The 27,563-nt window shown below is 42.1% G+C and overlaps 1 protein-coding gene across 1 annotated transcript; it reads left to right on the top strand.

The window, feature by feature from the left end:
• The first annotated feature begins 1,288 nt into the window (after positions 1-1,288).
• Positions 1,289-24,128, top strand: LOC144825080 (nicotinamide N-methyltransferase-like). The gene is made up of 3 exons (XM_078683985.1): positions 1,289-1,511; positions 20,768-20,975; positions 23,476-24,128. Exons 1-3 carry the CDS (start codon positions 1,292-1,294, stop codon positions 23,918-23,920), a joined length of 873 nt encoding a protein of 290 aa, XP_078540111.1. The 5' UTR covers positions 1,289-1,291; the 3' UTR covers positions 23,921-24,128.
• The last annotated feature ends 3,435 nt before the right edge of the window (positions 24,129-27,563 follow it).

The following is a 27,563-nucleotide window of genomic DNA, read 5'->3' as shown; positions in this document are numbered from 1 at the left end:
TACATTTAAGGTCATATGCTCTTTTCTTAGGTTTCTTATTGGCTATTGCACGTGTATTTTGATTGGCTCCTAGGGCTAGGGTTTCTATTCGACCTAAGACTCAGGGTTTGAGTACTGATTAGCTTATAGGGTTAGGGTTCTGGTTGGTTTCTAGGGCTAGGGTTTCTATTTGACCTGAGGCATAGGGTTTGATTTCTTATTGGCTGATAGGACTAATGTTCTAATTGGTTCCCTGGGATAGTGTTTCTTTTAGACCTAGGGTTTAGGATTTGAGTTCTGATTGGCTGATAGGGGTAGGCTTCTGACTGGCTCCAAGGGCTAGAGTTTCTATTGGACCCATGGCTTAGCGTTTCAGTTTTGATTGGCTACGAGGGCTGTGATTGGTTGATAGGGCAAGGGCTCCCACTGGCTCTAGGGTTCAGGCTACGGTTTCCATTGGCCAAAGATCACCTGATCACAGTGGCTTTTTTTAGTGCTCGGGCATCAAGCCTCAGGGCGGAGAGGACACATGCAGCTGCCTGTTTGGGCCTGTTCGGCCCAGGCCAGGCCTAGGGCCAGAGAATATGCTTTTTTGTTTCCATTCACCAGCAACAACCTTAAGCCATCCACATTCTCAAACATACAAACACAATCTCAGCAAACACACACTGCTCATATACAACAACCAAACTCTAACTATATTTCAATATCTCAGCAGCAAATACAAAACCTCTCAAGCCAAATCTATACACCCTTCTACCTCACCGCTACACAAAGACACCTTCACACTCGCAAAAACCACCAGTCTGTCCACATACCACTATCCATTCCAGACATCCCCAAAACAACACAAACCAAATTATATATACACCTAATCCCTTCAAACACATGATTCCTGCTCAGACAAAACACCAGCCCTACCCTCTACTTACTCATAACAGACCCCTTTCCATCACCACCAACCCTTCACTCATATTATCTACCAACAAGATCCTCCTCCTCTTTTTGCCAAAAACATACAACCAAACAATCCTCTTCCTGGTACCAAATCTAATAAAAATGCTCATATCTTTTACATAAAAAATGTAATTGTATTATATTACCATAATTAGATTCTCCAGTGGCCCGGCACATCACCCACCAGTATGTTTACCACAGTAAAGTGCCCAAGGGTGTAAAACAGCATATGCAGGTGCCAAAGCTAATATTTAAGCTAAGAGTAGCACAGTAAAGTCATACGACATGACAATCGAGACAGTAAACTGAAAACGCAGTCATCTCAAATTGCACCTGTGGAATATAAGGGGCAGAAATGCTCAGAATACACAGAACTGGCAGAGAGTCATTCAGAGTCACAGCCTACCAACAATTCCCTAGTCAGACCATGGAGCCGTCTCTAACATGGACATCTCAATACCAGAAATATTTTGATTCCGAGAAGGGTGTGACAGAATACCATACAGCAGAATCTGAATTCACGGATGATTCAGTGATACAGCCAATGAGACAACTCGAGCAATTCTTTGCTTCAGGTAGGTACTGCACGTATTGCTATAGGATTTACCTAACATGGATTCTGTGTTGTGAGCCCGATGTCCAAGAGAAGCTATTTGCAATTAAACTAAATTGAGAAAGATGTATGCTGTTTTAAAAAAAGAGCAAAATCCTAGAGGACCGGGTGGTTATGAGAGGAATGAGCAGTGTGGGTTATTATCTGGGAGAGGATGAGTAAGTGCTGCAAGATACATTAAGTAAGAAAGACATGTGCAAGGAGAGAGGACCGGTAATATGAGATGGAGAACAGGGAAAGTCAAATGAAAATTAAATGAAAAAATATTTATTATGTATGTTTTTTTAAACCTTGTACAACACAAAATAAAAACGTTTCTTTTTTTAAATACTAGACAGACAAAATGATAACCAAGGAACTAATTTACTACTCAGAGTCTTCCAAGGTTTAGCTTTCCCATGGCATAACTGCTAAATTTATTTCGAAATATGTCCGACATGTTTCAAGGTAGTGCCTTGAAGTTAGACAAATTAGCCTGTGTATCTTTAGCAATTTTACATAAAGAGGGGTGAACCCAATGGTACTGGGACCTGGGTGAAAATTCGTACGCTATAGGATGGCCCCAGTAACTAAGGACAAACTAGGATTAAAAATGAAGAAACATATAAGTGAACATATGAATCTACAAAGAGTCTAGCATTAGGGAATGTTATTTAATCACATTGCCACATCAAAGAACATTTGACATATTTATGAAACCTTCAATCATCATAATTTGAACAAGATGTGCCCAAAGGACAGAGAAAAGGAGGGGAGGGGGTGAATTTGGTGTGAGGATCGTGGTGCTATAAGAAAAAATGGAAAAGGAAGTGAAATCAATAAATAATTTCGCTATTGGAGTTCAGTCAGTATTTACAAGCCAAAGCTACATGGATTGGTATATACATTTCTACAACACTATGCCCTATTCATGGAACACAGTATGAAATCTGTTGATACAAGGGCTAGTTGTCAGAAAAGGAATGTCGACGTTTCGACCCCGTAGAAACAACGTGGGTTTGTAGACACCTTACAATGGGGTCTTCATCAGGACAGAGGTGTGTGTAGGTGGGCACCAAAAGTCCTTCTACTAGGACATCGTATGGAAGCAGGGCCGGGTAGCTCCTAGGGCGTAGAGAGCGACATCCACCCTAAAGTATGTAGGACAAATAGCTTGTCCCTTCTGATAGGGACAAGCTATTTGTCCTAGTAGAAGGACTTTTGATGCCCACCTACACACACCTCTGTCCTGATGAAGACCCCATTGTAAGGTGTCTACAAACCTACGTTGTTTCTACGGGGTCGAAACGTCGACATTCCTTTTCTGACAACTAGCCCTTGTATCAACAGAGATTTCATACTGTGTTCCATGAATAGGGCATAGTGTTGTAGAAATGTATATACTAATCCATGTAGCTTTGGCTTGTAAATACTGACTGAACTCCAATAGCGAAATTATTTATTGATTTCACTTCTTTTTCCATTTTTTCTTACATAACCACGATCCGCACACCAAATTCACGCCCTCCGCTCCTTTTCTCTGTCCTCTGGGCACCTCTTGTTTAAATTATGATGATTGAAGGTTTCATAAATATGTCAAATGTTCTTTGATGTGGCAGTGTGATTAAATAACATTCCCTCATGCTAGACTCTTTGTAGATTCATATGTTCACTTATATGTTTCTTCATTTTTAATCCTAGTTTGTCCTTAGTTACTGGGGCCATCCTATAGCGTACCTATCTTTAGCAATTGGAACACTAATTTGTATGTCATTAGCATACAATATGGTCTGTGGGCCAAAGGACCTTATCAACTTTGATAGTGGGGAAACATATAGGTTAAAAAGTGCAGGGCTCAGGGAAGAACCCTGAGCAGTCCCATACGGCAGAATGATGGACTCTAGCTGTATTGATGAATGATTACTGTCTGAGATCTGTCACTTAGAAAAGAAGTTAGCAATTTTAATACTGAACCTGTAATCCCCAAATTCTGCAGCTTACAGGCCAGCAGGGATGGAAAGATGGTATCAAAGGTATTTGACAAATCCAAAAGGAGACGTGCTGCAGCCTGCTTTACATCAACCATGGTTTGAATGTTATCAACTGCAGAGTTTAATGCAGTTTCCATTCCATGATAACTTCTGAACCCAAATTGTTTGGCATCCAACAAATCTTGTTGTATGAGATTTGTTGTCAACTGTGAGGTGCTTTTCTAAGATTTTGGCTGGGGTAGTCAGAAGAGAAATGGGACAGTATTTTCTTAAGTCTATTGGATCCAAATTGTGTTTTTATCAGCGGATTTACCACCATCATTTTGCAAAGGGGAGGGTAGCAACGTGCACTGATAACAGTATTAATGGTAGTTGTAACAGGTAGAGAGATAGTCTTGGCAGCCACCTGAAGAATCTTCGGAGGGCATGATTCAAAAGGAAAACCTGACTTCATGCTGAGGAGGAAAAGCTCTGTTTGCTCGGGTATAAGATGAGTAAAACAGGCAAGTGTTGCTGTCTGATTCTAAGTAGTACCCACAAGTTCTGGCCAAATTACCTCGGTCTGAACATCCACAGGGGACATACTATGAGGCCCTGTGTTCAGAGAGTCCATTTCTTCATAGATATTTGGGGTTTTGGATTGAAATAAATTGCTAATCGTTAACAAAAGTCCTGAGATCCCTCCATACCAGGTAACCCACAAGGTAAGGAAATCTGATTAACTATTTTGAAGAGTTCTCCCAAGTTGGCAGACTCAAGTCTGTTAGTACAAAAGAGAGATTTATCTTCCTTAATGGCAGTTTTATAATCCCGAAAAAAGGTCTTATATTGGTGTCTTCCCTGCAAATTATAACACCAGAAACGTTCATGGCATTGGCAGACCTGTCTTAAATAATCTAAGTCAATCTGTGAACCACGGGGAAGTAGACTTCTTCCTCTGCTTGGTTAGGCAAGAGGAGAACTCTGCTCCTGCCAATTCAGCATTCTAATGGTTCGTCCAATTGCTGTTTCTGAGGGTCTGTGATAAATTTTCTTCAGAAAGTCCTCTCCAATTCTTTTTATGTGACTTCCAGCAGTATGCATTAAAATCTACCTGAATATAAGGTGCCAAGAGGAGAAAAGACCACAGCAGAATGATCAGGCCAAATTAGTGGCACTGTTTCAGTGAACCTAAGATAAGCATCACCAGAAAAGATACAATCTAATTTGTGTCCCACTTAAGCATGGGCGTAAAATCCGTTCCGCTCGCGGATTTTGCGGATTTTCTGTAAATTCGCAATCCGCGAACTTTCGCGAACTTACCGAAAATTCGTAAATCCGTGCGAAGCGGATTTTTTTGCTTGGTCGCACTTGCCAACTAGCATACTATACAATTTTGCGGGAGTAAACACTTGCGAAAACGTAGATGCGGCGGGCAGCGACAATCTAGCAATTGCGAGATTGCAAAATTTGCAATTTCGCACAAGAAATCCACCAGCAGGCAGCATAAACCTTGAAAATTATGATTTTTATCAGAATAACTCCTCAGGTTGACATTTCCCTACACTTTTTTTTGCAAGGAGTCCATTTTGGGGGGGGTGGGAGGAAGGAAGTGCCCCACAGTCTCCAACTTCCTGTTCCTGCAGGCTCCTCTCAGTGCTTTCTTCATGTGCTGGTCACTTTGATTTGGATCTTGACCTGGAAGCACTCAGCAAGTGCAAAAGTTCAATCTTATCATTAGTAACCATTCCCTGTAGTGCCTGAAAGGATTACTTTTTGTGGATGCTGCTGGATATTTGGATTTTTGCAAAACTGAAAGCACTCAGCAGGTGCAAAAGTTCAATCTTATCATTAGTAGCCATTCCCTGTAGTGCTTCCTGAGGGGCCCCTTCAGAGTTCAGTTGCCTACTTGCAACTATTCTATGACCCTGCTCTGACCCTCACAGCAGGCTCAGAAAAAGCAATTATAGATAAGGAAGCAGGTTCCAGCCAGGAAGTTCAAATTCAGAAACACATTAATCAGCCCCTAATTCATTTATGTCAGTTGAGGCAGGGCATGTGTGCTTTTCCACCCATAATCTACAGTGATGAACTAGAGGGTGGCATGGGTGAGCCAGAGGGTGGCATGGGTGAGCCAGAGGGTGGCAGTGGTGAAACAGAGGGTGGCAGTGGTGAAACAGAGGGTGCTGTGATGAACCAGATGTAGAAACAACATGTTCGCGACTGTTGCTACCCGAAAAGTAAGTTCGCGTTTGCGAACTGGTACAAAATCCTCGCGAACTGGCAGAAATCCTTGCGAACACAAAAAAAATTAAAAATCCGCAAATTCGCGAGAGTTCGCGGATTTTGCGGATTGCGAATCCGTAAATACGCAATTTCGCGGATTGCCAATTCGCAAAATCCGCCCATGCTTAGTCCCACTGCAGCAGGGAGTGGATGTGGCGCAGTGGCCAGAGCTGTCGACTCCGTAGCTGGAAAGCTGGGTTTGAGTCTCAGCGTTGGCTCAACACCCTGTGATTCTGGGTGAATCACTCAATCTCCCCTTGCCCATGGACAGCACCTGGATACCCAAATGGGAGATAACCCACATTATATAAATCTACAAATGTATTATTTAGGTGCATTAACCAGCTGCGACAACCCACAACACACCATCTTATCCCTTAGTGTTCTGGAATTATTACACATATTATCTTCCAAATGGAATTTCAAATCACCAAGGAGCGTGATATTGTCTTTCTCTAGGAAATGTTCTGTTAACTGTGCAGGTTCTAATATAAATGAAGACCTAGGTCCACTGGGTATATACACGTGAATCCCGGAAAAAAAACAGGTGGGCAATATTTTTATAGTAAAATATATTGCTTCACGCGGGGGTGAGCTCTAAAGAGGTTCTATGAGGGACGTATACTTAGTTTTATAGTTAATAGCGGAGCCACTGCATGATCTGTCTATCCTATTGTGCCCTGTCAGAAGTAGTGCATGGCGGGGGAGCAAGATATACCATGCTCTGCTAACTATCACTATACCTGCTAACTATAACTGGTGAATTTCTGTGTTTTGTTTTCGTTTAAAATTTTAATGCTGTCACTGACATATTCACCTACCTGTAAAGTCAATTTAACCTTTATTTTTACAGTGAATATATATATATGTGTGTGAATATAAATATATACATACATACACGCACATAAACCTACCTGTGAAGTAATGCTACCTAAAAAGTAATAATTATAATATTAAAGCAAATAATGACACAACAACGCTTTCCTAGCCCTGGACTACAACTCTTAGCTGGTCCAGCAGGTCCTGCTCCTGGTTGATCATGTTATGCCAGCGGCGCGTCACTTGCTGCTGGGTGTGGGAGACCCCATTCTTGTGCTGTGTTAAGGCTGCAATCTGCCACACTCCAGGAAACGCTCCACTAGGCTGTACCTGGCATGGCCCACCACCTGCTGCCAGCATAAGGGAGAAGAGGAGTTGAATTTAAAAACTAGCGCTGCCACCTCTGCCTCACTAAAAATGTGGGAGGCCATCACTCCCTCGCGCCGCAGTTGGCCACAGGGTGTGCATGACTCATTGGCATTGCCTGCCTCTGCCATAGTTAGGGTGGAGTTGGGTGGGATGTGTACAAAACACAAAAATTTACTATCTAGAGAAAAAATGTAAAGTAAACGCAACAGAAGAATATAAAACTAATAAAAAAGTGAAAATATATTTAAAAAAAGGGTCCCAAATGGAGCACATTGGGGTTGATTAGGTTAGATGGAACCCAGGGATCCGGAAACACCAGAGGATGACTAGGTAGGAGGAGGTCTTAAAAACACAAAATGTCTGAATCTTTGCGCAGCACAACATGATGCTTGTGTTGTTTTTAGCGCAAACAGCGTCACCAGCTTCATTTTTTTGTCTCAATGTGCATGAGTTATTAATATAGGCAAGTCTTTTTTATGGATTCGACCACAGTTTCAATTTGCAATGTAATTCTTTTTTATCAGCATAGGGGGAATGTACACATTAATTATACAGATCTCAAATGTACTCCCAAACTTAATGTTAGATGCAATAATGTTTTGTGAATTTAAAAAAAGGCAAAATTTACCCAAACCTTCATTGCTTTTGAGTAATAGTGAGAGACACCCACCCCAATGTGAGTTAGGGCAGCTTTCCTATTTTGCGTACATTGTTTCTTATACTCATTTCTTAAAATTGTGGGTATTTCATGCTGATTACAATTTTTTTTAATAATTCCCCAATCTGCTACAGTCACAACTTTACTTAATATTTTACTGAAGTGGTTTCCTGGAGACCAACTAGTTCTAGTCAATTCCATTGGCTTTTTTTTATTCAGCTGTAAGAGTACACTTAGTAGATCATAGGTTGGGAAGACATCTCTTTGCCTTGTGAATGATAGCCCCTCCATGTTTAAGAGTTCTGTACCTATACTGTATGTAATTTGGGCCTCAGAGAATCTCAAGAAGTTGAGGGTAAAACATTTTTTTTATCTCTCATTGAACATTCTATACTGTTTCCAGGGCCAGCTTTAGGGTTTGTGGCAGCCAGTCCGAGAATCTTTTTTGCCGCCCCCTCCATCACCGCCTTCTCCATCTATTCCCTCATTACCAGCCTCCAACAGTGCTCCTCATCTCTCCAAAGCCCTTTCTCACATGCATTTAATTTGTTATACAGCACTAATCATACCAGCGAAGGGTGTCAGAGCACTTTACATCGCACACACATTATACAGAGACAATGAAACATACGGGTGTAGAGTAGTCAATATGGAATGTAACATAAGACAATGAGAATTGCAAAGTCATCTTCCCTGACTTTCAAAGAGGATGAAGTGTGGGGGGGGTGACTTCTCTATCTGACAGTTTTGATGATAGGTGAACGAAAGTGGCTAAACAAATTATTGACACCATGGTTACCCATGGGCTAAGAGCTTCGAATTGTCGAACAGTCTCCGACATCTCCTCCGAACCCACCTCTAAAAGAGGCCACTTTACAAGTAACATCAATTACTTCTTATTCAACATTAAACTCTTGCCTTAGGAGGTGGAGATTGAGATAGTGTTAAGAATGGCCAATGATCACAATGTGCTTAGTGCCCAAATTCATCATGGTCCCGACACTAAGTTACACCCGAAGCATAGTGCACCCACAAATGCTATGTTTAGCATATGCAATCGAAGGAATGTGAAATGGTCCACGGTTTGCAGAAATGGCACACTCATGAGCCAAATTTAACTTATGTGGAAATTCTTGGACAATACAAATAAATTGGCATAAACTTGATCAATTTGTCGTCTCCATTCCGAACCATCAGATAGATTAAAGCAAAATTTCACCAGTGAGGGGTCAAAGGGCCAAACCTAGGGCAGATGCTCTAATTTGTTTTCTGGTGAGTGTAGTCTAGCTAAGACAGGACTACTAAGTGCCTTTACAATGGAGGAGGAGGACGGATGGAAGTGACGTTTTGCAAGCTGACGGCAGGCGGCAACGAGCAGGCAACTAGCAAAGCGATTTGTGAGCTTCAAGAGACGCCTGGATGCCAAGCTGCTGAGTTACCGAGTGAAGCCATGTGGTGGCTACAGAGAGAGCTTGAGCCCCGCCTGTGCCCTACCACTGCTACTGGCCCCAAATGTTGAGCGTTGAGTACTGAGTCAAGCACTGAGTCCAAGGAGGGCCAGGGGAGATGAAATGAGATGCGGTGCCTAGTGCACAGGGTGAAAAAAGGACATTGTAGAGCAGTGCTGCATGTGGTGATAGGCAGACTTGCTGCTTGTGGCTCTCCAGATAGGTTGGCCCCTGCTGTTTGCTGTTTGCTGACTGCTGCTTGGGAGTGCAGGGGGCTCCCGATTAAAAAGCATCAAGAATCAATCTGAAGAAGCAGGGAGCAGGAGTCAGAGGTCCATACTATCATGCAGCCCTCGGGGAAGCTACCTGGGTGCATGTGCCCAGCGAGTGTGGTGTCTGCTCCCTCTTGCCCTCCTTGTCTTCTTGCAGTGGGTACTGCCCTCAATGTCGGACCGCACTGACCCTCTTGCAGTTTTTTTTTTTGCAGACTTATGTGAACTCAACCCGAAGGTATTGGAGCACTTTACATGAGCACCGGTTATGTTACACAAGGACACATTAATGTTTTGGTGGGCAGAGGGAGATTAAGTGATTTGCCTAAAATCACAGGAAGCTGAGCCAATGCCAAGGCTCGAACCTGGTACCCGAGCTCCAAGGTCGGCAGCTCTATCCATGAGGTCACAACCTCCCCCCAAGGTTTGTTGCACCCTCTGCTCTCGTTGCATATGCAGGGGGAGTGAGAGTGTCCCTGGGGTGGGGTTTTGTTGCGGCAGGCTGTGCAGTGCTGGGTATGCTAGGGGTTACTAAACGCACTGTTGGAGGGTGGCAGTGAGGGAATTCATGGAGAAGAAGGGTGGTGGCAAAAAAGATTGTCAAACCGGGCACCACCAGCACTAGAGCCAGACCTGTGTCAAACAGTGAGCTGTGGCTGTACCTCAACATGGAGAAGCTCAGCAAGAACTCTGAATTGATTGACAAGGACTTTGGATTATTGTCTTCTAATCTCTCAGCTGTGTGAGGAGACATCATCCAGGGAAATGAGGACCACCTGCCCTGGAGTGTGGAGCACCAGTGTCTAACCTACCTGGCAAGACCAGACGATCCTTTATGGTGGAGGAGAGAGCCTGGGGGAAACATGGTCTGGTGAGGGATCTTGGTGAATGGATCACCAAAGCGAGGTGCGTTATAATGGCTATCTCTAAAGATCAGCCACTATAAAGACTTCACTGATGTGGCATAGATAAGACAACCCTCCTGTGTGCTAAGGAAAAGTTTGCAACCCTGTACGCCCAGCGGGAGCTGCTGTGAAGATATTGTTTCTGATGACTGAAAGTTGGTGACCAAGTATGCAGAGGGGACCACCGTAAAGAGCAAGAGTGATCACCTTAGCGCATCATATTCCCACCAGGTACCACCAGTAAGCGCCACAGAGCGGCTTTGCAGAGAGGTGGTTCAAGGTCATGTCCCTTTTTACACCTCTCTGCAACACAGGTCTGTTGTGCTTACTGGAGTTACCTGGTAGGCTAGTTGGACTCAAAGGACCCTCAGGATTCAAGGGAACTTAATCCCCCCACTTACATCGAGTCAGAGAGCATGTTTGCACCATGGTGAAGGAAGGGGGTGGGGCCTGATATGGAAAGTGTGCAAACGTACCCAGTGGCGTGTTTTAAGTTGGGGGTTAAAGTCTCCTTAAATCCTGAGGGTCCTTAGGGGTGAACTAGCCCACCAGGTACCTCCAGTAAGTGCCACAGAGCTGTGTTGCAGAGAGGTGGTCCAAGGCCATGCCCCTTTTTACACCTCTTTGCAACAATACTCTGTTGCACCTATTGAAGGTACATGGGAGCTAGCTGGCCCCCAGGGACCCCCAAGATACAAGGGGACTTAATCTCCCAAAGTAAAATGTGCCACAGAGCACGTTTGCACACTTGTCACATCAGGCCCTGCCTTCACCACTGTGCAAACGTGCCACTTGGCTCATTTTTGGGTTGGAGGATTAAGTCCCCTTGAGTCCTGAAAGTCCCTGGCGTCCAACTAGCCCACCAGGTATCTCCAGTAAGCGCCAGAGAGCTGCGTTGCAGAGAGGTGTTAAAGGAGGTGTGGCTTCAGACCACCTCTCTTCAACGCAGCCCTGTGGTGCTTATTGGAGGTAACTGGTGGGCTAGTTGCACCCCAGGTACCCTCAGGATTAAAGGGGAATTAGTCGCCCAACTTCAAATGCGCCACTCCTGCAGGAGCTGGCATTGCTTTTCCACGCGGGGAACTGCTAACATGCAGCTCCCCCTGTGGAAAAGCAATCTGCTTTGGATTTTGGAAGCGAGAGCAGAAAACCTGCTCTTGCTTCCAAAATCCAAAACAGTGTTTGCTATGACAGGGTGGGAGCCGCACGGCTCCCGCCCTGCCATAGCAAACAGCAGTGGCCCTGGGGTGTGGCGGTCCTCAGGGCCATCAAGGGCTCCAGGAGCGCCGCCGCGCAGCCCCCTTCACAACATTTCAAAGCCCTGGGGAGGTGGCGGTCCCCATGGCCTGGCTGTCTGTAACGGACCCCCAAATTTAGAAATAGAGTGACCCGGAGAGGTGGAGGTCCCTGGGACGTGTGGGGTAGCTCGAGTCCCCCACACACCTTTTAAAATTAAACAAAAGAGCCCCGGGGAGGTGGCGGTCCCCGGGGCTGTGGGGGGCCATAGTGCCCCTGCATACATTGTGATAAGCCCCTGGGACGTGGCAGTCCCTGGGGCTGCGGGGGCCCCTGCAGGCTCTCGCTAATATTTTTTGTCAATGCTCCCAGGACCAGGACCACCTGGGGCCTCCATTAAATGTAGCGCGGGCTTACCTTTTGAAAAAAAAGTCAAAGATTTTTGTCCTTGTGGGACCCCCTGAGCAGGGCTAGGGGGTCACGAAATTTCTACCATAACCCCTTTTCTTAGGTCTTTATCTTTTTTCTACTGTTTTCTTGTGACTTGGTTCTACCAAGTCACAACTAACCCTGGGCCTAGTTTGTGTAGTAGCACTACGCGTAGCTACGCGAAGTGCACTTCGCACTACACGAGCTACCCGTAGCTCCGCGAACTGCGTAGTGCACTGTATAAAATGCTGTTCTCACTGATTGCACAGTGCCGGATGCTTGTCCACACTGTGCAATGAGTGCAAACCGCATCTTGCACAGTGCACGCAGTGGTTTTCTGCCGCTCGAGTAGATTTGTACTCGAGCGGCAGCTTTCTCAACCTGGACTGGTAGTTTCTCATCGCGAGTGGTCGCAAGCATATGCGACCACTTGCAATGAGAAACCTTACCTCCCCGCGTTGAGAATCTCGCCGGGAGGTTTATTTTCCACACTCGCGATCGGCAACTTGATGTTGCTGATCGCGAACGAGGAAAAAGTCTCTCCGGGATGTCATTGTGCTCGGTCACGGTCGCCAACTTGACATTGAGAACCACGAGCAAGCAAACAATGACCGCTACTCGTGTTTGCACTGTGCTACGTGCAATTCGCATAGTGCGAAGTGGGCGCAAACTTCGCAACCTACGCTAGCGTAGCCTAGTACTTTGCCCAGGGTTAGTCACAACATGGCTGCCAACACTTCCTGGATTGGAGTGTTGGCAGCCAATTAGAATGAAGCTTGTCGTCAGGAGGGGTCACAAACCCACCGCTGCCCTAGATATCAATATATATTTTTTTATTTTCTCAGCAATTACTGAACAGATTTACACCATGTAAAAAAAAGGTCGCTTTCTGATTCAAGAACTGCGTTTTTTACCAAATTTGGTTTAATTCCGTTCAGCAGTTCGGGCTGTAGCCTTGCCTAATGTTTCCTATGGAAAATTATTGTTTTTACTCTTATTTTTTTAATTTATCAGCAATTACTGAACATTTAAAACAAAAAGCTCGCTTTGTGAACCAAGCCCTACCTTTTTGCCAAATTTGGTGTAATTCCGTTCAGCAGTTCGAGCTGTAGTCTTGGCTAAAGTTTCCTATGGAAATTAACATGGAGAAAACACTTTTTGGGGCCCGCCTTTTTTTTCAGCCCCCCGCTTGACGAATCACCCCCAAACTTTCAGGATAGGAGCTGACCTGGATAGACCTTTTTTTTGGATAATTTCACAAAGATTCGTCAAACGACGCCAAAGTTATTAGCAAATCAAAACATGTTTTTCCTATAGGTTCTAACTATAACTACTGACTGGCGACCGTCAGTAGGTGATATTGATTGATATATATGTATATATATATATATATATATATATATATATATATATATATTTGGAGAGACCGATCCTTGGATGTGAAGCAGAACTTCACGGCTCATCCAGGGCCGTTGTACCAATCCCAGTGGGGTGAGACATTGACTGAGTGACACTACAAATCCCAGAGGGCTCTGGGATTCCTATCGAGGAGCCTATTCGTGGGCAAAGAATTAAAATAAAGTATTGCCACTTATGTAGCAAAATCGAGTTGCCTATGATTAAGGAAATCCATCCGAAACGCGTCAGGTGAGACTCGCTGGTCAGAGTGCTGGCCTGACTTCTGGGAAAATTGCAGTCTCTTGAGTGCACTCTGCAGTACCGAGCACCCTCTTTGTTGTTAACACGCCTGCTCCGGGCGTGGGAGTTGCACCACCTTTGATTTGAAAGGGGCCATGACGCCGAAATTATGAGGACGCCAGATATGGAGAGGCCGATCCGTGGATGTGAAGCAGGACTGGCGATTCACGGCTCATCCAGGGCCGTTGTACCAATCCCAGTGGGGTGAGACATAGACTGAGTGACACTACAAATCCCAGAAGGCTCTGGGATTCCTATCAAGGAGCCTATTGGTGGGAAATGGATTAAAATAAAGTATTGCCAGTTACGTAGCTAAATCGAGTTGCATATGATTAAGGAAATCCATTTGAAATGAATCAGGTGGGACTTGCTGGTCAGAGTGTAGAAAATAGAAACCTTCTCAGGGGTCCCACTCTTACTTGGTCCTTTTAAACCAACAAAGAAGAAATTGGCACAGAAGCTGAAATATAAAAGTAACATCTTTATTAACCTCAAATGAGGGAGACTACATCACACAGAAGTCTTAGCAACTGAATGAGGCAGTCTGAGTACAGAAAATAGGGGCCTTATATATGCTTAGGGTTACATAGTCATCATAAGACCAAGGGGCATTCCTGGCACATGTAAGCATGCAAAAATGACTAAGATGGGCATGTAAGATCTGCTTGCTCAACAAAGTGGGAGGAGCTAACAGTTGCTAATTCTGGTAAACACATCCTGACATTTACAGACTAGAAACAGTTGCAAGGATAGCTTCAAGCTCAACTGAGCATGTGTGAAGGTGGAAGATGCTAAATATAGTTCGTTTCTAGGCAGATTACAAGAGCAGTAAACGCTGAGGGAGGACAGAACACATGGCGAGCACGTGGCAGCACATGGCAAACAAGATGGCTGCCAGAAATACGTTACAATATCACATCATAATTGTGTGGGTTTTGCACGCACGAACAAATGGCATATACCGGGCACTCACTGCCATATTCAGGGTCTCACATGCTATGCTATACTGACGTATAACAAACTAATAGTATAGTAAAACTATACTAAGCCAATACATGGCTGGATAGACTAAAGGAAATTGAAATTGGGGATGCGAGGCTTCACACCCCCAACACCTCCCTTCGAATTTCGAGGGGAGTAATGCCGATACACGACAAGATTATCAAATATTTCCGAACACATGTGCTGGCAAGTAGCGCGCCTCAATGTGTAGGATGCCTCACATTGGAACATATACAATGTAAATAATATGTATAAAAATGTATAATATGTATATAGGCATCTTCCAAGATGGCGCCTATACGTGACACACATCTGTAGTCCGTCATCATTGTCTGTTAACAGGAAGCAATGCATGTAAAACAGAGTCAGCACAAGCAGTGCTATCAACACTGACGAAGGCTTTAGCCTGAAACGCGTCTCTTGTTTCTGACTTAATAAACCTGGTGGTGTGAGTACCTTACTGGATTTACGAGTGCAGTTCTTTGAAAAACAGATTATTTTCGAAGCCGAGCGAGGTATTAGTGCGGGGGCCCTCAACCGCAAGCTGCACCCGCCCGCGAGTGCCCGGGATCTTCAGAGGGACTTGGAGCGAATATATATATATATATATATATATATATATATATATATATATATATATATATATATATATATATATATATATATATATCACACAACAAGTCCTCCGAGTAGGGAGCCCCCAACCCTTCAGGGTAGCCTCGTGAGCGGGCACGGAGAAGCCCGGAAATTCCACCACGGACACAAAACTGAACGAGGCACACTTCTGGAAAGGAAACTCTTTAATTGCCGTTTTTTGCCGTACAAGCGCCCTCCTAAGCCCAACATGTTTCAGCATACACAGCCTTGATCACGGACAGAGGGTATTTGCAAAGTGCGTACTGGACGGCAATTTAAATGCTTTAGGTCACGTGACTGTTCAAAAACTGCTTCTCCCATAATACACCACAGTGATCTGGTAAGTGTTCGAGTTTGCAGAATTGTACTTGTTATTGCGAAAGTTCTCATTATTTTAAGCAGCACTGTGATGCATGTAATTCTTATAACATCCAAATGGAGGGAACAGTCACGGAAAATTAACACCAAATTGTAGAGGTTGTTAAAGTCACCTTGAATCAAAGACAGCTCCATTTCCAGAACGATCGATGGAGCGATCAGTCCCATCAAATCCCTTCCAAAAACTGCCACTACTTTCGCTGAAGTAGCCTCTCCTTAGAAGGTTAAGTGGCAGCCAGTGGGTCATGCTCCCATATTTGAACCACACAACTCATCCTCCGAGTAGGGAGCCCCAAACCCTTCAGGGTAGCCTCGTGAGCGGGCACGGAGAAGCCCGGAAATTCCACCACGGACACAAAACTGAACGAGGCACACTTCTGGAAAGGAAACTCTTTAATTGCCATTTTTTGCCGTACAAGCGCCCTCCTAAGCCTAACATGTAATAAAACGAATTTGGTAGCGCGCCTTGCATCGCAAAATGCGATGCAGTGCGCACTACGAAATTCATTTTATTAATTAAATTGTTTACTTACCTGCAATTATCCATATGCCGGTTTTTAGCACCCTCTACCCTGCCCCTCCCCCTCCCCGCCTCCCTGCCCCACCGTAACTCCCTCCACGGGCCGCGGCTGCCTATTGGCTTTATTATGGGATCATCACATGAACATATATAAAGTAGACGTATTGTTTTCTATATAAAATCACCAATAACTATAATCAGAAAATATATTTTAAACATTGACACATTATAATGTGATTTTTAAAAATGTAATAAAACTTCCTTTGCAAAAAAACAACATATCTTTGAGTCTTTTTTTATAATATTTTTCAGGCTGCAAATTGAAGTCATGCAACCCACCACAAGGGGGCTATGCACTCCAGCTGAAGAGCATAGAGCTCCAGTTTGGGGTGCTCCAGATATACAAAGTTCACATCAAAACACAAAAAATAACTTTCTGGACCAAGATCTATCTTCCTTCCAAATGTGGTGCAATTTCAATCAACCGTTTTGCCTGTAGGGCTTTTTCAAAATTCCCAATGGAAATTGCCTTGGGAAATTGCTTTTTTGGGCCCCCTTTTTCTCGGCCTCCACTTGACTGAGTACCCCAAAATGGTTCAGGAAGGAGCTAAGGTAAAAAGAGCACTATTTTTGGAAAGGTTCCAAGAGAAATATATCCTAAATATAACTATCCAGTGTTATATATAATTTTCACCCATAAATGGTCCAAATGATGGACTGGTAAATGGTCCACATTCTGTGGTCCATTTCATTTGGAAATTGTAGGTGATTTCGTTAGACAATTTAAGGGGGCTGGAGGTTTTTGATACAGGTTTGGGAACAACTAAGCACTCATTGCAGCATAGCTGCATCACAGTGAGGAATGTATTCAGGGAGTAAATTTGTTAATTGTTTAATAAAAGCTGCACTATTTAATTTTACTGTTAAATCTCTTCTACATTTCTCATACTGCATCATTGTTGGTATGGTAATGCTCTTCTAAAACAGCCATCTAAGTGTTTTGATTTATTATTCCTAAGGGATTAAATAAATCCGGTTTACCAACAGGACTTGAACAGATGTTTCTGTATCTCTATATCAAAAGAATGAAGACATGAATAAATCCTTCTGAGTTGGACACCAGAAGGGGTAATTGTGCTATCTAGTCTGATTGTTCCTCATCACTCCCGTTGAGCCACAGAATTTAATTAATTATGTGAAGTTGGCAAATGGTTATTGCCAAATCTCCTGTTCCATTGAAAAGCCTACAAATGTAATGGATAACAGCGTGAAAATATTTCTGATTGTTGATGTGGAACATCTTGGGATCAGCTGAGAGAAAAGTGGCTCGCTTCCCACATTCCAAGTGAAAATTTGGAGTCTCAATATTTGCATCTTTTCATTTGTTCTATGTCTCCATTGGCTAGATACTCCAAGTAGTGGCCACCGTGTTCCTTCTGCCCACGTGCTTGAAAATCATAGTTACAATTGTGCCTGGAGTGCTGTAATTTATGTACCATACTTCATGAACTATTAAAAACATTTATGAGTATTAAAGAGTATTTATACTGTTTGTAAATTATTACAGTCTTTTAATAATAAACAATTGTTAGATTGTTGACAGATGTGTGAAGGGTTGTGGGACCTGTCTTTTTATGTGTGAAGACTCTGCACTTGTAAAGATTCTCCTTTGTGAATAGTATACAAATGTTAAGTTACACAAAAGTGTAAGTTTACCTTTGTGAATCAGGCCACTATTGCGAACCTCTAACCATTCATTAGGTATTGGACACAAATGCTGAGCAATCACCAGGAGCTAAGACAGACCGGGATTTGTGACAAACACTGGGGCAGTCACAGATCAGATGCTCTTGACCTATCACCTCAAACAATTAGTGGGTGTCACTCAGAATAGAGATCTGTCACTTAATTCTTACCCATGATATACCGTTCAACAGATGGATTCTGAGCTGAATCCCAAATAAAGCACTTCTTGTGTATGTGGCAGCATCTTAGCAGTCTAAGAGATGGCAGGAAGGCTTCCCACTATTGGGGGAGCATCCTTGCAGCTTTCTACTCTGAAAGATGCTGATATTGAACAAAGAAACATATTCTGGTTGCCTCCTTCACACCTGCCCAGCATATGCACAGGTACAGTTTATTATGCCAGGTATTAGTCTTGTGGGAAGAGGGGAGAGAGGAAGGAAGTAACAACATCATCTATGCAATATTTATGTAGGAGAACAAACTAACCAAGCATAGTATTTGGAAAATGGTGATGATGTGTAACATGTGTGTTAGTAATTCAATCTATATTCTCCCAACTAGTTATAGACACAATTGACAATTCTACCGTAAATCAATTTCATGGGAAATGAAAGTGATATATTATTTGAGCATGATGGAAACTATAGATTATGTGTTAACTTGGCATAATATAAACCGAGATGTTTATTCCTCATAGTAGAAATTGACAATGATTTTGTAACAGAGGTTAGATATTGGAGCTTTATATAGTAACTAGACATAATGTAAATTGGCAATGGTGGTTCAGCTTGCTTAACTGCAGACCATAATTGTGCAATTTTGGACAATGGAAAAATTGCATTATGCCTAATGGAAACTAATCCATACATGCTAATTTACTAAATTGGTAACAGGTCAAAATGTGCTGAATGAGCATGATGCCAATTTATATGATGTGCTGGACAGGTATACAGAAAACAAATGCTAATATAGCAGCTCTAACCTCTTCCTATTGCAGCAATAATTTTGCATCTTGGGCCAGCGGGAGCAGTTCATGAGCTAAGCATTGCCCCTAGTGTGAAGCAGTGAAATGATCCTCCCAGGCCTGGGTTGGATCCACAAGAGCTAAATCTGACTTTAAAAAACGGATGGTTAACCACTTCCCAAAATAAAGTGTGCTGGCCAAGAATAAATCCCTACAAATATTTACATACCTCCTATCTCATGGAGGTTTTTTTTAACCTGGATTAAAAGTGCCTTTTGAGCATAAATGAAAACAAGGAGCCCCCTGCTACTAATAGGGAGTTGCTCTAGGCAGGGTAAATAATAATCAAAGTAAATTCCTAGGGCAACACAAGCTTAATACAACACATAATTATAACAGTTCTGTTGTGTGGAGAGAAAAAGGCAACAATGTGTATATTAAAAAGTACAAAATCGACTCTTTATTAAAGATTTAACAATAAAGATATATATACCAACCAAATCTACACCAATCCACAAACCCACCACACCCATGTCATTATTCATACTGAACAATCATAATATGTACATCAAAGGCAAAATAGGCACATGAAACAGATATCATTAGGTCCATCAAGTTCATATTTAAAAATATATTGCCATTATGATAATTAATGATTTGAACATTCTTTACAGATAAGTCATGGATTCAGGCTATTAAATCAATTATAAATTGGTGTCTTTGTCACTGAGTGGCTGTAACTCCGGTTTGTATCCTACGTGTGTTCCGGCACAGAAGTGCTCTTTTCAGGAAAAGCTGCAGCAGATAAAATGCAATATTCTTTCAAACTGAGAATGACCGCCTGGGTTCTAGAGGAGCTGAATGATATACAGCATTGATGTGGAAATACCGCTTATCTTCATTTGAATGAGCGAGGCTCTCTTTGGAGATGTTCAATATGTAAATTTAAAATCAAGATGACGGTTGTCCGAAGGATTCCATGTTTCCCAATGGCTAATGACGCTGTGAGAGTTAGGGCAACTTCAATTTGATATGCCCCGAACCGCTTAGGTGCTGAGTTGAATGATGCAACATGCGCAGTAAGACAACCATGATTTTGATTTTAAATTTACATATTGAACATCTCCAAAGTGGGCAGAGCGCGCTTTAGTGCTGGTCAGACTGGTCAAATCCCCTAAAGGGGATGTGGTACAGGTGCGACTCCTGGCACAGGATTCGCTGTGGGATGAAGTCCCCAAGTATATGGTGAGTCTGTTAGGGCCAGAAAAGTCCTTTGCTGCCACCAAGGAGGAAATTACGAAAATGTATCCAATATAGATCCAGGAGTAACATTTCAAAGCCAGATGTAAAAGATAACCACTGGCAACATAAATGAGAATCCTTTAGTTTGATTGGAAGTACATTTATCTCATAGGAATATTCTGACAATCTAGCATGGATTTCCCCCCCTGAACCTACACTAGACATCACTGATGTATGACCTCTCGCTTCTTGTAATAAGCATCCATTATCTACATAAACCAATAGGCAAACAGGACCGGCAACAATGATAGGAATATCAGCAGATACATGTATAATTTGCTAATACAGATTAATTATATAGATTGGATGTCTAAAGAGGAGCAGCATGCACCCTTTCATACCCACGATAGTAATGACTGCAGATTAAGTTAACAAGTAACATTTACCATAACAAATAGTGGTGAAGTTTTTAGAAACTTGTCAGTTTAGGCTAGAGCATGTTTCAACTAGAACTACAAAGAATTAACATGAAAAAGTGTTTTAAACTGCAGCTATCAGAAATACTATGTTTACTATTATATCCATCAATTGTCTTTTTTAAAGAATAATCTTGAATTTACAACTAACCCAAGTGTTATAATTTTGCTCACTTCTTTTATAGGGTCTGTGAAGGGAGACACACTGGTCCTCTACGGGTTTGCCACAAATATTCATCTGCTTTTCCCAGCATGTGCCTACTTTAAGGAGATCACTATCATGGACTTTTTAGATACCGGCCTGCAATATGTTGAAAATTGGCTGAAAAATCACCCAAAAGCATTTGACTGGACCCAGTGCTTCAAATCTATTCAAGGGGATGAGGATCAGAGGTTTGAAATTTACAACTTAGTCTTCCCACACCATATGACCACCAATTTACAGTAGTATATTATTTAATTACGTTTCATAACTTTAGTGGTTTAATACGAACAATGGTGCCTCTCCACATCTTTTAGAGTTTTAATGTTCATTACACATCCATATTTTGTACTATCTGCATTTATGTTGCCAAATAATAAGATCCAGGGGCAGACATAATAAGGGTTTGCGTTGCCGTAGCTGATGCAAGTCGCTACAAGGCAATACAAGTCCTTAAGTGCGATTTACTGAGCCACCTAAAGCCACTTTAAATGGCTCTGTGTGGTTTAGTATCACTGCCCTGTGTTACCTTTTGGCAGAGAGGAATTCCACAGGTGGAGTGTAGGCATTCCCATGCATCCATCCATGGTTTTTACAGCAAACCCAGAATTACAAGGGTCTGTAAACCCGAGTTTGTGCCAAAATGGTGCTTCTACACGATCTAGGCGTAACGAGGAGAATTTTTTTTGTATCCTCATTACTTCCTCTTTGTATGCATGTGCCATGTCTTTAAGGATTGTTTTTGTGCAGGAAGGTGTTCCTTCCTGCACAAAAACAATCCTGTCCTTAACGCAGGGACCCTGGCAGCATGACGCAAGGGTATCTGCATTAGTGCTAGGCAGCACACAGTGCATCAGCACAAGAAGGGAGCAGAAGCGTGCCATATCTTAGTAGACTTGGTACAATTCTGCTCTCTCTGTTTCACACAATGCAGCGCGGCAAGTTCCCTTGTTGGGTTGCGTTGCAAAAAACTTAGTAAATCTGCCCTCCAGTCTTATTTGGAACTGCTTTTGCCAAAGTTTCAACTTCCAGACATCCACACACTTATTTAAAGTTCTGTGGTATCAGAAGAAATAAATGTACAGTGTTGGTATTGTCAAACATTTATTTTTCACTTCAGATTTAGGAAAATCTGGTAATATCACAACGCTTGATGACAGAAATGTGCAGAAAAATGTGGTAAATGTGGTAATGTCGTCACTATGGGGCACACACAGCAAAGGTTTTTGCGATCTCAAACGGTGCGATTGGCAAAAATCGGCCGTTTGCGATCGCAAATTGGCCTTTGGAGATGCACGAAAGGGTTTCCTATGTGCAATTTAAGAATTTGCAATTATTTGCGAATTCCTAAATTGCGATTGCATTTAAGGAATCACAATTTGCAATTCCTTAAATGCAATGCTAGAAGCACCTTCAAATAGCGATTTTGCTATTTGGGATCGCAAATTACAGAGAAATCAAACTTGCTAAAAGTTTGAAAAATGCACTAAAATTAATTTTTATAGTTTTAGGTTACACACGCACATGCCCTTGGGCCATGTGTGTGCGCAACATGGGTGCAAAGCACAATTTCAGGGGTGCAACGGTGTCATTTTGACACCCTTGCACCCTTGAAATTGCATGAGCAATTTGCGAGTACCTACTGGTACTCGCAAATAGCGCATGCAATCTCCAATTCATTAAATATAAATGGGACGGCATTCCTTAATTGCGACTCGCATTTTGCGAGTCGCAATTAAGTCATGTTTAGGAATCGCTATTTTTATAGCAATTCTTACATACATACAGCCTGATTCATGTACAATCCGTTTTGCGTGGCCCTAATAGCGAATCATAGCGACTCGCTATTGAGGACACGCAAAACGGCATTCATGTAGGAATTGCTAATTAAATAGCGATTCCTACATGTTCTTTATTTGCGAGTAGCAATTTGCTACTCGCAAAAACTCCCCATTCATTCCTATGGGCCAAGAGGCCCATAGGAATGAATGGGGAGTATCCCTTATTTGCGAGTAGCAATTTGCTACTCGCAAATAAGATAGCGATTGTAAGGGTGCCAGGGGTGTCCAAAGGACACCCTGTTGCACCCCTAAAAAGCACATTTGAACAGGTGTTGCGCACACACATGTCCAAAGGACATGTGTGTGTGCAACATGCAACTTAGAAAAATGCTTTTAAAAGCATTTCTCTGAGTTTTTGCTATTTACCGAGAGGTCTGACCTCTCGGTAAATAGCGGCCCCAAAAGTGCTAAATCGCAATTTCTTGATGTGTCATGAATAGCATTTGAGGAATCTCTAATAGAGATTCCTTAAATGCTATTCCTCGCATATTTGCGACTTCTTAAATAGCGATTTTTGCATTTGGTATCATGAATACCAAATGCAAAAATCGCACTCGCAAAGGGCCAGATTCTCAGAATCTGGCCCTTTTGCGAGCGCTATTGGCTACATGAATCAGGCTGATAGGCTTTTGCGATTCCTTAATTGCGATTCCTTAATAATTGCAATTAAGGAATCGTAAAAGCCTACATTGATGCATGTGTACTCTAAGTGAACATGTAATTACATTGAATTGAAATAACTACATTAAACCCACTTGTTAAATGAAATACAAATCTAATGAGAGTATGCTAATATGATCGTTTTTGGCCCAGCTGTGAGGTCAATATAATACTTTTTGTACTTTTTCAGGGAAAAGTGGATTGCAAATGAAGAAAAACTGAGAAAAGCCATTACCATCAAAAACATCATAAAATTAGAACTCTCTGAGAGTGGTCCGGTGGCACCTAAATCATTTCCTCTGGTCGATTGCCTGCTGAGCCCATACGCTTTGGCCGTGGTGTGCAAGGATAAGGCATGCTTTATCAGCACTTTGAAAAATATGTCGTGCTTGTTGAAGGTTGGGGGTCACTTAATACTGTTTCTATTTATTCAATGCACATACGCTTACATAGGTGGTTTCAAGCTTCCGGTCCTATGCATCGAAGATGATTTTGTGAAAAATGTTTTGAATGAGCAAGGATTTGTGATTAAAGAGGCTCGGCTGAACCCTAGGATCAACCAAACAAAGATTTCAGTCATGGACTTTTCTCATATTTTGTTCCTTGTTGCTCTTAAAGTGAAAAATTTGAAATAATCGAAAAGATCAACAATTAATAGCTGCATATGTGAATGATTTTGTTCAGTAACAAAGAAACATGTAAGTCTATAAAAATGTATAAATTGTGATTCTCAAGCTTGTGATCCCTTTTGTTGTCGGGGATTTGTATTTTTTTGTGCTTTTTACACATTCTGCCCAGCTTCGTCTTCAATTATTTACTTATATTAAAATCTTTATAATGCAAGACTATGATATTTGAATTTGCCTTATGGGAAGAAAAAAAAGGAGAGAGGAAGAAGCATCATATTTTTATTTGGTAACAAAGCATGAAGTGTACTCTCCATTTTCTGAGCAGGAGAAGAATAGTGTGTTCCATTTAATTGTGATGCATTATTTCTAAATAGGCTTTTAAGAAGAAGTCCCCTAAATATTTTGGTTGTTTTGGGTTGAAGTTTGGCTTGTAATATAGGCCCTCTTTACGATGGCGGTAGGTTGGACTGCCAACCACCATCGTATCGGGCAGGTGACCATATGACAATGAGTTGGTGGTCCCACCTGGCCTATCACAATCAGGCCACTGTGCAGGCAGTCAGAAAATGCCTTTTTCTACTGCAGCTTGTGCTGCAGCCCAGGAAAATGGCTGCAACACAAGCCGCAGTAGAAAAAGGCACTTTGTGCACATCCATTCACAGTGTGCCAGGAATCCTGGCACATGTGCATGGATGTGTGAGGGGGCACTATATGTGCCCCCAGGGCCACCTAGGAGTGGCTGACAGGCAATGGAGACCCTCCTAGGGGCCCCCAAAGTTCATTTCAACCTGCCTTTCCATGACAATCGGACCATCATGAAAATGCAGTTGGAAAAGCTCACACATCATAACTCCTATGATGGTGCCTGCGCAGGCACTGCCTCCATTGTAGGGATAGGATTTTGGCTGCTGTCCCGACTGGATCTTGGATCCTGTCGGAGGCAGCAGTCTTTCCCCCGACTCCTGTAGTAAGACCGGCTGCATCAAAATGCAGTGGTCGGACAGATGCCCTGGATTTTGGGCAGGCCGCCACCGTCAGCCTGTCGGTGGCAGTCCGCCTGACATTGTGATTAAGCCCATAGTCTTGAATGTGTGACTATGAATGTTTGGAGTATCTGAGCCGAGCTGATGATGTTGTATGTAATATTAATCAATATTCAAGATCCCAACCACAACCTCATGACCTCCAGATTTAGGTCTTTCAACATGTTGAGTCTAGTCTAGTAAGATCACTGTCAGATGGCCTGAGAGCAATCAGCTCCATTCCAGCATTTGTGACTGACATTGACTAGTGTGGGACCAAATTCATGACATGTTATTTGAATTCTGCCTAAATCTACATAGGTAGTGGTGACTTTCTCACTGGTTGTGATATTAATTTAGATTTTTGGAAATTAATGAATATATGGAATAAGCGATTGCCATTAACTACTTGCACCACATCTAACTTGTTTAATCAATCCAGACATTGTCTGATATGTTACTTCTGTAGAATCAGTGTAGACTTTTTAGTAACAATTATACTGTTGACTCGATAATTAATAAACAATAAAATACTTTGCTGTCTGTTGAATAATTGAAAGCTTTCAAATTTGTTGTTATTAGCTGAGTTTTTTTAGATTGAGAGCATGATCTCTTACATATGTTGGATGTGTGGACCACTGTAGGACTTCATGAAGTATATATATTTTTTTCTGATTGTCATTGAAGTATCATTAATGTTTCAGCATTGTTCAAACCTCCTAAAGTAGTGTAGCACCAGTGAAACAGATAAAGGCGAAGTGAATGTTATGGCCCTGTAGTTTGATTGCTGCAAAGATTTGTAAGAGGAAATATGACAGGAAATCAATCAGAACACAAAGCCACATGACCTTCTATATGAGGGCAAGGCGTTATTCATTTGTGTTTGGTCTTGTGCATTAGAGATTCAGCATCAGGGACCGGGACATCAAAAAAGGAGTGCTTGTGGTAGGAGGTAGAGAAAATCGAGAGATAATCCTAGATTAGAATTCTGTAATTTCGGAAGTGTAGGCAGAACTATAGCTGATTTTCATGCAGTTTACATTTGCAGAATTTAGTGCAGCATGTTTCAATGGTGACAGGGTAAATGTATGCTCTAGGATGATACATTTCCACTGTGTGCATTGTAGCAATATCTAAGAGAAAGTACTTCCTGCTGTACATTATAGGGCTATTGAAGGTCACTGAGGAGTTCCATAACCATTTATAGGAATAAGGCCAAAGGTTATGGATCTCTCAGGTGACTTGCAATATCCTGTTAATGTATGACCCAGGGTATTGTTTTGCTTACACTGGATAAGCACACCATCAGCCTGTCCATAAACCACTTACATACTTGCGGTCAGATGTAAAAAGCTTTTTCAAGTTCGTAAATGGCCCGATTTGCAAAATAGGGCCCTTTATGAACAAAAAGGGTGTTTTTCAATATACAAAGGTCCAATTTGCCATTTGGTAACGTATAATCTGTCGGACCCCTTGCCATATGTGAATGTTTGTGAAACGATTTTTAAAGAGCAGGCAGTGGTCCCAGGAACAACTGTCTACTCTTAAAAAATGAAAAGAAAACTTTTCATGTTTCTTTTTGAAACGCAACCCATTTTACGTTAAGGAAACCGGCAGCATTAAAAAAAAATACTTTATTGTAAAGCAATCACAGACATGGGGGTCTGCTGAGCACAGAAGGCCACCAACCCTGTGATTTTTGTGATTCCCAATGGGTTTCAAACCGAGACCCATGTCATGAATATTAATGAGATAGGTCTATTTTCGACCCAATGGGAATCGCAAAATGTGTTAAAAAGCACACACTCCAATTCAATTCAATAAAACTTTATTAGGAGGCAATATAGCATCCATAAAAGCTGTAAAACACATAGTTGTACATTGCTGTATATGATTACCAAATAGCGAATCGCAAAAATTCACTAGTTGATAATCGCAAACACTTACCTTAGTACATCTGGCCCTTGGTGTCTTGCTCTTTCATGTCCATTGAAGACGCGAAGCATTAAATCACAATCTGTAGAGCGAATGTACACACACCAAAAGCAATTAGTAGTTTTTACAAAAACATTTTGGTATCAGCTTAATTTTCGTTAGTTTAAACATATGCTGTGGTTCAGACCGTAATGAAACACGCAGCGATTCTATCTTTCCTGTAATTACCTATAGCATAAAAAATATAAACTTGCTGCCATAAATATGTCATTTTACCTCTCATACTTTCTTATTTAGAAAAAGAGAATGAACTAAAGAATGGAAAGTCATCATGTGTTTTTCCTGTTGAAATTGCAGGTGTACTTATGACTTATGATCTGTAACCTGCCTTTCACCCTGGCTGCTCATTCTGGCAGCAGGCATTGTGATGTCAAAACGCAACTCTAATAACTTATTAAAGTTTTTATTACTGGTGATTAGAGACGGAACAAATGTGGAATAATAATGAGAGGAAAGATTGGTTTTTATACAGGATTACAGGCTCCAATGTATTTTATGATTGATGGAGTACGTAGTATCAATCTAACTTAATGTAGAAATTCAAAGGAATAGTTACAATATAGATCAATGTAAAACACAATTCTAAAAATAATATGGGATGATAATAGTAACATGTGTAGGCTGGCTGTTTA

This window comes from Lissotriton helveticus, chromosome 3_1 (assembly GCF_964261635.1).
Source record: "Lissotriton helveticus chromosome 3_1, aLisHel1.1, whole genome shotgun sequence".
In the NCBI taxonomy this organism is placed as follows: domain Eukaryota; kingdom Metazoa; phylum Chordata; class Amphibia; order Caudata; family Salamandridae; genus Lissotriton; species Lissotriton helveticus.
The sequence above is the reverse complement of the archived record's forward strand: the minus strand, read 5'-3'. Positions and strand labels throughout refer to the sequence as shown.

What these genes read in the sequence shown, in the direction of transcription:
- LOC144825080 (XM_078683985.1), top strand. Translation starts at nt 1,292, where the DNA reads ATGCTCAGAATACACAGAACTGGCAGAGAGTCATTCAGAGTCACAGCC. An exon ending in CGAGCAATTCTTTGCTTCAG is followed by an intron (nt 1,512 to 20,767) that starts GTAGGTACTGCA and finishes CTTCTTTTATAG; the next exon opens with GGTCTGTGAAGGGAGACACA. An exon ending in CAAGGGGATGAGGATCAGAG is followed by an intron (nt 20,976 to 23,475) that starts GTTTGAAATTTA and finishes GTACTTTTTCAG; the next exon opens with GGAAAAGTGGATTGCAAATG.